The sequence below is a fragment of the Trypanosoma brucei genome, chromosome 11 (genome assembly GCF_000210295.1).
Source record: "Trypanosoma brucei gambiense DAL972 chromosome 11, complete sequence".
Classification (NCBI taxonomy): domain Eukaryota; phylum Euglenozoa; class Kinetoplastea; order Trypanosomatida; family Trypanosomatidae; genus Trypanosoma; species Trypanosoma brucei.
In genome coordinates, this window is record NC_026744.1 from 2436397 (window position 1) to 2449356 (window position 12960).

At 48.1% G+C, this 12960-nt stretch overlaps 5 protein-coding genes across 5 annotated transcripts; all 5 read left to right on the forward strand.

Moving 5' to 3' along the window:
- Nucleotides 1–270: 270 nt before the first annotated feature.
- On the forward strand, nt 271–738 carry TbgDal_XI10030 (ribose 5-phosphate isomerase, putative; the record flags this gene model as incomplete). Its single annotated transcript, XM_011781846.1, has 1 exon — nt 271–738. One exon carries the CDS (start codon nt 271–273, stop codon nt 736–738), a length of 468 nt encoding a protein of 155 aa, XP_011780148.1.
- A 728-nt stretch (nt 739–1466) lies between these two features.
- On the forward strand, nt 1467–3941 carry TbgDal_XI10040 (elongation factor G2-like protein, putative; the record flags this gene model as incomplete). Its single annotated transcript, XM_011781847.1, has 1 exon — nt 1467–3941. The coding sequence occupies one exon, from the start codon at nt 1467–1469 to the stop codon at nt 3939–3941; it is 2475 nt and encodes an 824-aa protein (XP_011780149.1).
- A 1147-nt stretch (nt 3942–5088) lies between these two features.
- On the forward strand, nt 5089–6264 carry TbgDal_XI10050 (cation transporter, putative; the record flags this gene model as incomplete). The annotated part of the gene is made up of 1 exon (XM_011781848.1): nt 5089–6264. One exon carries the CDS (start codon nt 5089–5091, stop codon nt 6262–6264), a length of 1176 nt encoding a protein of 391 aa, XP_011780150.1.
- A 3053-nt stretch (nt 6265–9317) lies between these two features.
- Nucleotides 9318–10502, forward strand: TbgDal_XI10060 (cation transporter, putative; the record flags this gene model as incomplete). Its single annotated transcript, XM_011781849.1, has 1 exon — nt 9318–10502. The coding sequence occupies one exon, from the start codon at nt 9318–9320 to the stop codon at nt 10500–10502; it is 1185 nt and encodes a 394-aa protein (XP_011780151.1).
- Nucleotides 10503–11589: 1087 nt separating this feature from the next.
- Nucleotides 11590–12774, forward strand: TbgDal_XI10070 (cation transporter, putative; the record flags this gene model as incomplete). The annotated part of the gene is made up of 1 exon (XM_011781850.1): nt 11590–12774. One exon carries the CDS (start codon nt 11590–11592, stop codon nt 12772–12774), a length of 1185 nt encoding a protein of 394 aa, XP_011780152.1.
- Nucleotides 12775–12960: the final 186 nt, after the last annotated feature.

The window sequence follows — 12960 nt, forward strand, 5'->3', positions numbered from 1 at the left end:
GCCTTTTCAACCTTCACCGAAGTCACCACCACCATTTACTATGTAGCGTATGTGGCTGAGAACACTGCCAACATTTGGTAATGATTCTCCAATTGTATCCCTTGTTTTGTACATACAGTTGTGTTTGCTGCATTTTATCGCTTACAGGCTGTTTAGCAATACATATATTGCTTTCCCTTTTGTTTGTGGGTGCATGCACTGGGCGGTGAAAGGCTGAACAGGGTTTAAAATACATTCAGGCAAGCAAGAAATTTCCTTTTACAATCAACAATGACGCGCAAGGTGGCTATCGGTGCTGACCACATCGGCTTCCCCATTCACGAAAGCATTGTGCGGTACGTGCGGGAAGCAGGTGAGGAATTTGAACCTGTCTACATTGGCCCGCACAGTTTGGAGAGAGTTGACTACCCCGATTACGCCCTCAATGTGGCACGGATGGTCGCCCGTGGCGAGGCGGACGTCGGTATTCTTGTTTGCGGCAGCGGAATTGGTATGTCGATCGCGGCAAATAAAGTCCCAGGAATTCGTGCTGCGCTTTGTTTCGACCACTATACGGCGGTCATGGCAAGACAGCACAACGATGCAAATGTCGTGTGCCTCGGAGAGCGCACGACGGGGCCGGCTGTGCTCAGGGAAATTATCATGACGTTCCTGCAGACACCATACAGCGGGGAGGACCGTCACACGCAGCGGCTGGAGAAGATTAAGGCTGCCGAATCTAACACGAATGGTTGTTAGGCCATATTTGGTAAATGATAATCCGAAAACGTTCAGCATACGCTAAATAAGCGAGAGAAAGGGTTGACAGATTAATATGAGAGTGAAACCAGAATCGACGTCAGAAGCGTAATTGACAACAAAGACGTAGCTGCAGGGGAATATGTAAACGAAGTTGGAGGCTGAAGGGAAAGATGCGAAGGTGAGGAGGGAGAAATATACTCGTATTAGAAGTTGAGGAGGAAGAGCGTTGTGGAAGAGGATGTTGTGAGAAGGCAAGCATAAACACTACTGGCACACCAAACTGGCTGACATATGCTTTTTGCCCTTTTTTTTCGAGTCAAAGATATGTTGAAGGGATTCCTCCTGGTGGCGGACCCGCCGCTGCCCCGTGCCGGTTTCCCACGACGGTAAGCCCGCCTCACGTTCCCATCCTTTACCTCTCCCTAACTTTCTTGTGCTGATGTGGACTCTCTCTAATCAGAAGAAAAAATCTTTGCAGTAAAGTCCACCATTGTCTTTCCCTTAGTACCTAGTACCAGCCGCGTGGTTGATTAACTTTTTGTAAAGGCAATTATTGCCGGTAGCCTCCTTAGTAGGGTGGGCGTATCAGACCATACGAGATCCACACACACATACACACACAGAGACAGGGGGTGGTTGCCTTTTCGAAAAAGGGTCTGAGTTGCAAGGTTTTTTTCTCCTTATATTATTTTACTTCACTTTTCATTTCACTCTCTTTCTGCCTAATGAGGATTCCACAGGGAGCAATGAAAGGGTTCCGGTGTGCTCCAAATGTACGGTTGGTGGTAGCGCCATCGTGTAGTGCGATTGTTTCGGCACTTCGGTGCCTCACACAGTCTCCCCATCTTTGGTGTTCTCGCTGTTCAACTGGGCTTAAGGGTGACAAGAGCAAATTCCCAGATGCATCTACAGCACTGATACGAAACATCGGGATAGTTGCACACATTGATGCCGGAAAGACAACAACCACTGAACGTATGCTTTTTTACGCCGGAGCTGTGAAACGTGTGGGTGATGTGGATAGTGGTACCACCACAATGGATTTTATGAAAGAGGAGATGGACCGTGGAATAACCATTCAGTCAGCGGCTGTGTCTTTTCAGTGGCGTGGTCATAGCATCCATCTTATTGACACCCCTGGTCATGTGGACTTTACAGTGGAAGTGGAGCGAGCCATGCGTGTTGTGGATGGTGTGGTTGCTCTTTTCGATGCGTCCGCTGGTGTTCAGGCCCAGAGTTATACGGTTCTTCGGCAGAGTAAGAAGTTTGGTGTGCCTGTCATAGCTTTCTTGAACAAGATGGACAAGTACAACGCTGATTTTACAAAGTGCGTCAACTCGATTCGAAAAAAGTTGGAAATGGAACCTCTGTTACTTCAGCTTCCGCTGAGCCGGGAGGATGGAAGCTTTGACGGGGTAGTTGATGTTGTGGAACTGAAGAGCTATCGGTTTAGTGGTGACCACGGCTCAAACGTCATCGTCGGTGATCTACGAGCGCATCGGAGCGAACCACCTCACGTTGTTGAAGCGGCCCGCGACACCCGGCACGCCCTCCTCTCCACGTTAACCAGCGTAGACGACTCGCTCGCAGACGCGGTTATCGCAGCACTTGACGAAACTGGCGGTGACGAACAAAGGGCGGAGGACGCCATACCATGTGATGTACTGCGTGCGGCCATACGGAGGCAGACACTCCGGCAGAACAACTCACCCCGTCCGGTAATCCCCGTGCTATGTGGTGCATCGCGGCGTGACCAGGGGGTGCAGCCGGTTCTTGATGCTATCACATATTACTTACCTTCTCCGCAAGATCGTGTGCTCTACGGCTACACGAAGGATGGGGAATTGGTGCAACTGCCACCGGCAACAACCGCACCGTACGCTCCGTTCTTCGCACTCGCGTTCAAAGTTATCCACACAATGGGGCCCAAAGGTCAGCGGCAACCTTTAGTTTTTTTTCGTGTTTACAGTGGCCGAATAACAGCGCGAACGACACTTGTGAATAACAGCTCCAACAGTCACGAGAATATCGAAAAGCTTTATGTCATGCACGCAGATCATCAGGTTGAGGTTCCTCATCTCGCTGCCGGGCACATTGGTGCTGCTTTCATGCGGAACACCAAAACCGGGGCAACACTCTATCGTGAACCGCAACACGCTCAATCTGTAGTTGCAGGCTGTGGTAAGGAGGTTTTTACGCTTGAAGGTATTGATGCCCCATCACCAGTTATCTCCTTTTCTATTGAGGCCGCATCCAAGCACCAAATTTCCCTCCTGGAGGAGACACTGCAAGAGCTTAGCTTCGAGGACCCGAGTTTGCGGGTCAGCAGGAACAATTTTGGGCAAATAGTTATCAGTGGTATGGGTGAACTTCACCTGGAAATTGTTATGTCCAGATTGGAGCATTCGTACGGCCTGAAGTGCCGTCTGCTCCGTGCTATTATCGAATATCGGGAGGTAGTGCGCGAGCCGGTTGAGCTCAAGAATGTTATTGTAACAAATAACGAAGTTCCATACATTGAGTGCTCACTTAGGTTGCAGCCACTATTAGATGATGAGGGTGTCTGTGGCCCCAGTGAAGTGTGCTCATTCATTGTGGACGAAGCATTTGCAGGAAGTTTTTTATCATCCTCCGCGAACGAGGGGGGCGGTGACCGACGCCGCCGCATGGATGACTGTCGGCGCAATGCTGTGGAAGAGCTGCGACTGATAACTGAGGTATTTAACAAAGCCTTGAGTGAATGCTTCCTCCTGGGGCCACTTGCCGGCCTCCCGCTTCACGGCGTCCGAGTGGTGTTGACGGGGTTCAGGAGGGTGGCTGCAACACAGCTAACAGATCGGCCGCTTGCACAGGCCGCGCGTTCACTTTTACTTCAGCTCCTTCAGGCGGCACCGAAGACGACTTTGGCTGCGCTTGAACCTATGATGGAGGTGGAGGTGCACCTATCTGAACCCACGTACATTGGCGAGGTAGTGAGCTCCTTGAATGAGCGCAAGGCGGTTACCGTGGATATCCAGGAGGACGGAAAATCGGTAAGTGCAATCTTACCAATGCGGAACATCGTTCGTTATACGATGGAACTGCGGAAGGCTGTGAAGGGACACGCCAACCTTTACGTCCGTTTGCATCATTACCGTACTATTGAGGACAAGGCTGTCCTTTCGAGGATCATGAAGAACTTAGGTATATACGACAGTTAACAACCATTGATCTAAGTGTTGAGTTATGGGGTTAGCATGCGCATATGGCGGCCTCTTTTTTTTTTTTTGTAAAGAAAGAAAAAACTGCTGCAGGTAGCGATCGGGGGGCGCTGTAACAACAAAAAAATGTTTGTTAGGCGAAAATAAGGTGCAACATGGCTATTTTTTATTTTTATCGCTTTGGGAGCGTGGGCATGAGCCACACCACCTTCTCTACGGGATGGCATTGCCGATACAACTTTTGCTGTCTTTGTGTCAAAGTGAATGATTCGGTTATTCCAGTTTGTCCGCTGTTTTATGATACACTTGTGGTTGTGAAGTCGGCACTTTTGACAGGGAGGATGCTTTAAAAAGCCCCGGGGGTCATCAGCTCCCATGAGAATTGCAGTGTGTTGACCCGTCGAATCTCTCATCAGCGTTTTCGTCATTCCCTCAAGTTGAGGTCACGACTCAAGAGTAGTATTGTGTCTATTTGTGTAAATTACGATCCATACATGTATGTGCGTAACGAAGGTTTTTACGTTTGATTTTGTTTGAGCTTCCAGTAGTTGTGGGAGTTAAAACCAGCTGGTTCCCTTAGCTTTGCGCCGTAAGGTTTGCTGGTCTTGCGTCACACTTTATTTTCCACACGCTTTCGTGCCGCTGTTAAGCAGAGATGCCCCACTGTCTCCCCGCACGGTGTTCTATTCCCCGTTAATGTGTGTTGAACGATCCCCCCGAAAGCCGTTAAATCGGCTTCGGATTACTTATGCCCCTTCGGGCAGCTCACTCTTACCTCCTTTCTTTTTGCCTTTGCTTTGCCGTACTGCATTCCCTGTCCCGTAACGGACTGTCTCTTATCTCCGGTGCGTGGAAGGGGTGAGGGGAATCAGATTACAGTTAGTTGCAGTAAGCACGTAGCGTAAGTGCGCAGAGGCCACGTGTTACTGTCAATTGAGCTCAGGATCATTTTTTATCGACGCGAACTTCACCTAGGATAATCTTGGGCAGGCACTTTTTGTTTCACTTGCTGGACAAAGAAGAATTGTTAAAGAGGAGCTGGCACAGCGACAAAGCAGGAAGAAAGTGAAGGGAGTCGCTAAATCGCGTCACCTAAGAGACAGAAAGCGGCTCTGCATATACGTGAGCTTGGCGAGGTGTGGGTAAAATGCTTGGAGCGAACCTTGGGATTAACTTTCACACCGATGACGATCATGGTGATCATGGTGATCACGAGGGCCATGAGGGGCACGACATGGGGGGTTGCGCTCCAGCCGCAGGGTCGTACTCGATGGGGCTTCACATTGCAGCCATTTTTATTCTCCTGATCGCGTCATTCCTTGGGACAATTCTTCCCATTGCCGGGAACTATGTGCCACGATTCAAGCTGCCGCCGTTTCTTATTGTTGTTTCGAAGTGTATTTCCACAGGTGTTGTTATGTCAGTTGCCGTGTTAACACTGCTCAATCACAGCTTACACAGCTTCATGGAGAAGTGTATCCCACACGGGCTGAGTATGGAAGTGTACAGCGCTTTCGGCTTGCTGTTTATGCTGATCTCGGCTTTACTGATGCATTCATTCGACTCTGCCATGGACCTCCTTCTTGAGGGTTGGGCGGTTCGTAAGGAAGAGGAGAAATTAGCCGACGGCGCACCGCAAGTGGCTGATAGTGTGCCGACGGCGGCGGCTCTTCCACCAACTCAATGCGGAATGAAGCGTTGCACGGCTCAACCAGGAGTATCATGTGAAACTAACGGCTGCTGCCAATCATCTCCGGGACCTGCGTACGGTGCTACCGGGTGCTGTGGAAGCCGTGGTGAAGCCGCTGCGCTGCTTACCGGTGCGCGGCGTGTTATGGCCCTAGCCTTAATGGAATTCGGTTTGGTGGTGCACAGTATTTTTCTCGGTCTTTCCGTAGGTATTGCATCCGACTCGCGCACCAAAGTGCTGCTTGTGGCTCTTTCCTTCCATCAATTTTTTGAAGGCCTGGCTTTAGGGGCGCGGTTGGCGGAGGCGTCGCTGAAAGCCAAGTTGGAGTTATTTTTGGCCATCCTCTTTTCCATTTCTGTTCCTGTTGGTACGGCTATCGGTGCCGTTACCATGAGGGATGGCGGCAAAAGCATTACCGGCTCCAGTTACGCCACTATGAGCGCCATTGTCAATGCCATTGGTGCTGGTATTCTGCTTTACATCGGTTTTGTCCTGCTTCTCGTTGATTTCCCAACGGATCTGCGCATATACGCGGGTGTCGGGACGCCGAATCGCTTTGTGAGACGCATTGCAATGTTTGTGGCCCTTTGGGTTGGCTTCGGTGTGATGGCGCTGCTGTCCAAGTGGCACTAGGTAACGTAACTTTTTATTTACATTAATTTTTTTTCTTCACTCCCCCTAACTTTGAGGAGTTGAATATGTTCGCACGTGGGTTAACGCGTAACAAATAGTATCGCACGGAAAATGAACTCTTTACCGCGTGAGAGGCGTGTCGTGCTGAAGCGGACGCATCAGAGAAGAGGAGTAAATAAGCGAGGGATTGAGGGATGTTATGCTCACACGCTGTGTTCTGAGAGGTGGGGGAGAAGGTACTGAAATGGCACTAAAATAGCGACGATGCGAAACAAGTAAGAAAATGAATAAGCAAAAGTTTTATGGGCAACGATTTTGAGAAAAAAAAATCAATTGCACAAATAGGCGGTAACCTCTTTATAGCTCTATCTTTTGAAACCCTATTCGCTAGTTTAGCGTTGCGGGGAAGCCGTCGTACTGATCCTAATCTCCTCACTTCCCTTCCTTCCCCTTCTATTTGTTTTTATTTACAAAATGATGGAAAGCGGGATGATCTGTTGTTCCTGGTGTGTATTCCTTTTTATTACTTATAATGATATGTTCATCATTGCTGTTATTAATTCGTTTTTGGTGTCTTATGCTATTTTTACATTTAGGGACTCTCATTTTATTTTTATTTTTTTCGAAGGTGTGTGAGTAACAACACATACACAACTCGAGGGACTGAAGCATATCGGCAGGTATTGTATCAAGAAAAATTTTAAATTATTAACAAGCACAACACATCAGTGATGGGTCAAATGCAACGAAATCAGCGTGAAGGGTGAAATAAATAGATGAATCAAGACCTGAAGAAAACGAAATAGAGAGATAACAGAAAACGCAACGAATAAAATGGTGGAATGGAGAGTGAAAGTAACTTTTACAGAAAGGGAGAAGGGGAAAAGAAGAGATTAATAAAATAGGAAAATGTCGGAGGGAATCGAAGTGGCAGCACCTGAAAGAGACAGTTTAATATTAGCAGGGAAATCATTACTCATCCAATTCGCAACTCATATTCACGTGTTGAAGTGAGGCCGCGTCTTTGTTGCTATTTCTCTTACTCTTTGTGTACGTGTGTGTTTATTTTCTACGGCGTCGTTACCGGGGTTAATATCCAAAAGAAGGGCTTAGTTTAACGTCATTCTAACAGATAAGTGTAATATTTGGGAGGAGACATTCTCGTATGTATTTTTGTTTTCCCCCCCTTTTGGCGTTATTTGGTGTCCGCTTGTTGGAGATTTATGTTCCTCATACATTTTTTTTTCAAAAAAAGCCTCAACTTGATAAATGCTCGTCCACGTGTGCCCTCCTTTGCCTTGCCTTATTTTTAACATATCTTTTTCAGTTATTCTTTGAGGTAATCTTCACAAAGTGGCACAGCAACAAAAAAAGATATATATGTATATATATCTAGCAACTGCATCATAATATTTGCCATTGAAAGGTTTCAACCATCCTCAAGCGTATATCTTCATACTTTTCCTTCACCCTTAATAAAAATCTCTCACATCCCGCTCCCCCCCCGTTCCAAGGAAGAAAAAATTACACAAACACAGACACATTTCTTCACACAGCACCTACAGTCAAATAATAACAGAGCAGGGAGCTTCTAAGCAAAAGGTCCGACCAAGAAACAACCACAAAAAAAGGATTAAGAAATCGAAAAAATTGAAAAACATATAACTATACGACCAATTTAAAAAAAAAATAATAATAATAAATTATGTAATAATAATTAAAAAAATATAACAACGATTCAGAAATAAAGAAAAAATATATAAAAAGCAACCAAAAACCAGGCGGTCGCCAGTGCTGTGTGTGGTGGGATGCTGCTGTACCTTGCTTTCTGCCTCATGTTGAGTGACTTCCCATCGGATATGCAGAAACATGCTGGGAAGGATAAGGTAAGACGTTTCTTCAGATGCTTTGGGATGTTTGCGGCTCTTTGGCTTGGCGCTGCGTTGATGGCCGTGTTAGGAAAATGGGTCTAAGCACCCACTGTTCATGTGTGTGCCAATGGATTGCCCACTTCATTTTCTGTTTTCCTCGTACTCTTTTTCCAGCCCCCTTTTTCAGTTGTAATGATGCTCCCGCACGTGTGTTGCGTGGTCCGGTGAGCCATTGTGCCCTACCTGTTGCATGCGTTAGAGTTGTTCTTGAGGTGTGCTTGTGCATGTACATACATATATGTATATATACGTGTGTGTGTTTCTTGAGCTAGCGCCGAGTTGGGAGTGAGAGGAGTTGTGCTCTTCGTGTGTGCGTAGGTTTGAGCGTATGCGGACTGAGTGTCAGATGTTTAGCGGTGCGAAGCATAAGCAATTGCTCACGTGTTTGTATGCGTGTGTGTTGCGTACATGTTTCCAAACATCTACCCTGCCTTCAGGAGGGACCTGCACGAGTACATACATGAGCATATGTGCTGTGTTTACGCTTGTCCTTGATTTAGTTACAATATACAACTGCGTACATCCACATTTTACTACTTTATGTTCGTTTGTTCATTTATTAGTATTTTTAAATAGCAATGCCCACCATCCTCGTAGTTACTCTACCGTGCTGGTGCGGGGGACGAAGCTGCAGACGCGTGGTGTACGAATATATGCATGCGTATGGATGTGTGTGCATGTGTTTCTGTGTGCGTCAATGCGCGTTTGAGTGTCTGCCTGCGCGTATATTTAAATAGTGATTTAGCGGATATCTGACTGTAGAGGGTACGACGGACGGGCTTATTTTCCACATGAGACTATTTCTTCCCCTGCTTTCTTTCTGTGCTGGTGCTGGTGCTGGTGTGTGTCTGTGTGTGCGCAGTTGTGGATGGGATGGTGGCAAATGTATCGCATTGCTGCTGTTCCCATCCCTTAGTGCCCCATTGTTTCTGCACGCTCTCGCTAAGCATTCCTTCTTACCCTTTTTGCCCATTGATTCTTTTTCTATGTTTGCTGTCCCTTTTTCCCTTTTTCTTTTTGGTGTGCGTAGATACCATAAAGTGACAGTCAGGTTTCGGTTGGTGCTGCCTTAGCTAATCTCAGCAAAAACACACTTCCTCTTTTTGTGATACAGTCAGAGCGATGGCTAACGTTAATAACGAGACCACCGAATGTGGTGCATTGCTTTCGAATATCACTTCCCTACAGACGACGCTAACGTCTATGGGATGCCAAGTGCCCGCCTTGCATCATCACACGCATGACCACGGCCACCATCACCATCATCATCATCATGACGATCACACCCACGGAGCGGACGACCACGAAGGTCATGGGCACAGTCACGGCGGGTGTGAAAGTGGTCATGGCACGTATTCCATTGGACTGCATGTTGTGGCGATCTTTGTTGTGTTGATTGCGTCGTTTCTGGGCACGCTGATACCGATAATCGGAAAGTACGTGCCGGCACTGCGGCTTCCTCCGTTTGTGTTTGTCCTTGGCAAGTGCATTGCAGCTGGAGTGCTACTGTCAGTGTCGACTATCCACATGATTAATGAAGCTGTAGCGCAGCTACAGGAAGATTGTGTTCCGGAGTCGTTTCGCGAATCATATGAGGCATATGCATTTCTGTTTGCTGTGGCTGGAGCGTTGCTGTTGCACATGGTGGACGTCATTGTTGACGCACGTGTGACAAACAAGAGCGATTCCAGCACCAACAAACCTGAGGGTCAACCCGATGCCGAAGAAGCTCAAGCGGCCCCGGCTGCTCTTGATGCGTACGATGGTCATCACTGCCACTACGCTGTCGGCATGCCACAGTCGAGGACCAGACGCCTCGTCTCTGCAATGTTTATGGAGTTTGCGGTAACTGTGCACAGTGTGTTCATTGGGCTGGCAGTCGGTATCGCAAGAGATGCGGAGACCAAAACTTTACTTGTGGCTCTGGCATTTCATCAGATGTTGGAGGGCCTTGCTCTGGGCGCGCGTCTGGTGGATGCAGAGTTGAGCTTGAAGCTTGAAATGCTGTTTGCACTACTCTTCTCTGTCTCTGCGCCCCTGGGCACCGCAATTGCCGTTGGCACGATTGCGATTTGGAATGTGTCGATGGTAGGAACCGCGTTCGTGATTACACAGGCGGTCGCCAGTGCTGTGTGTGGTGGGATGCTGCTGTACCTTGCTTTCTGCCTCATGTTGAGTGACTTCCCATCGGATATGCAGAAACATGCTGGGAAGGATAAGGTAAGACGTTTCTTCAGATGCTTTGGGATGTTTGCGGCTCTTTGGCTTGGCGCTGCGTTGATGGCCGTGTTAGGAAAATGGGTCTAAGCACCCACTGTTCATGTGTGTGCCAATGGATTGCCCACTTCATTTTCTGTTTTCCTCGTACTCTTTTTCCAGCCCCCTTTTTCAGTTGTAATGATGCTCCCGCACGTGTGTTGCGTGGTCCGGTGAGCCATTGTGCCCTACCTGTTGCATGCGTTAGAGTTGTTCTTGAGGTGTGCTTGTGCATGTACATACATATATGTATATGTATATATACGTGTGTGTGTTTCTTGAGCTAGCGCCGAGTTGGGAGTGAGAGGAGTTGTGCTCTTCGTGTGTGCGTAGGTTTGAGCGTATGCGGACTGAGTGTCAGATGTTTAGCGGTGCGAAGCATAAGCAATTGCTCACGTGTTTGTATGCGTGTGTGTTGCGTACATGTTTCCAAACATCTACCCTGCCTTCAGGAGGGACCTGCACGAGTACATACATGAGCATATGTGCTGTGTTTACGCTTGTCCTTGATTTAGTTACAATATACAACTGCGTACATCCACATTTTACTACTTTATGTTCGTTTGTTCATTTATTAGTATTTTTAAATAGCAATGCCCACCATCCTCGTAGTTACTCTACCGTGCTGGTGCGGGGGACGAAGCTGCAGACGCGTGGTGTACGAATATATGCATGCGTATGGATGTGTGTGCATGTGTTTCTGTGTGCGTCAATGCGCGTTTGAGTGTCTGCCTGCGCGTATATTTAAATAGTGATTTAGCGGATATCTGACTGTAGAGGGTACGACGGACGGGCTTATTTTCCACATGAGACTATTTCTTCCCCTGCTTTCTTTCTGTGCTGGTGCTGGTGCTGGTGTGTGTCTGTGTGTGCGCAGTTGTGGATGGGATGGTGGCAAATGTATCGCATTGCTGCTGTTCCCATCCCTTAGTGCCCCATTGTTTCTGCACGCTCTCGCTAAGCATTCCTTCTTACCCTTTTTGCCCATTGATTCTTTTTCTATGTTTGCTGTCCCTTTTTCACCTTTTTCTTTTTGGTGTGCGTAGATACCATAAAGTGACAGTCAGGTTTCGGTTGGTGCTGCCTTAGCTAATCTCAGCAAAAACACACTTCCTCTTTTTGTGATACAGTCAGAGCGATGGCTAACGTTAATAACGAGACCACCGAATGTGGTGCATTGCTTTCGAATATCACTTCCCTACAGACGACGCTAACGTCTATGGGATGCCAAGTGCCCGCCTTGCATCATCACACGCATGACCACGGCCACCATCACCATCATCATCATCATGACGATCACACCCACGGAGCGGACGACCACGAAGGTCATGGGCACAGTCACGGCGGGTGTGAAAGTGGTCATGGCACGTATTCCATTGGACTGCATGTTGTGGCGATCTTTGTTGTGTTGATTGCGTCGTTTCTGGGCACGCTGATACCGATAATCGGAAAGTACGTGCCGGCACTGCGGCTTCCTCCGTTTGTGTTTGTCCTTGGCAAGTGCATTGCAGCTGGAGTGCTACTGTCAGTGTCGACTATCCACATGATTAATGAAGCTGTAGCGCAGCTACAGGAAGATTGTGTTCCGGAGTCGTTTCGCGAATCATATGAGGCATATGCATTTCTGTTTGCTGTGGCTGGAGCGTTGCTGTTGCACATGGTGGACGTCATTGTTGACGCACGTGTGACAAACAAGAGCGATTCCAGCACCAACAAACCTGAGGGTCAACCCGATGCCGAAGAAGCTCAAGCGGCCCCGGCTGCTCTTGATGCGTACGATGGTCATCACTGCCACTACGCTGTCGGCATGCCACAGTCGAGGACCAGACGCCTCGTCTCTGCAATGTTTATGGAGTTTGCGGTAACTGTGCACAGTGTGTTCATTGGGCTGGCAGTCGGTATCGCAAGAGATGCGGAGACCAAAACTTTACTTGTGGCTCTGGCATTTCATCAGATGTTGGAGGGCCTTGCTCTGGGCGCGCGTCTGGTGGATGCAGAGTTGAGCTTGAAGCTTGAAATGCTGTTTGCACTACTCTTCTCTGTCTCTGCGCCCCTGGGCACCGCAATTGCCGTTGGCACGATTGCCATTTGGAATGTGTCGATGGTAGGAACCGCGTTCGTGATTGCACAGGCGGTCGCCAGTGCTGTGTGTGGTGGGATGCTGCTGTACCTTGCTTTCTGCCTCATGTTGAGTGACTTCCCATCGGATATGCAGAAACATGCTGGGAAGGATAAGGTAAGACGTTTCTTCAGATGCTTTGGGATGTTTGCGGCTCTTTGGCTTGGCGCTGCGTTGATGGCCGTGTTAGGAAAATGGGTCTAAGCACCCACTGTTCATGTGTGTGCCAATGGATTGCCCACTTCATTTTCTGTTTTCCTCGTACTCTTTTTCCAGCCCCCTTTTTCAGTTGTAATGATGCTCCCGCACGTGTGTTGCGTGGTCCGGTGAGCCATTGTGCCCTACCTGTTGCATGCGTTAGAGTTGTTCTTGAGGTGTGCTTGTCCATGT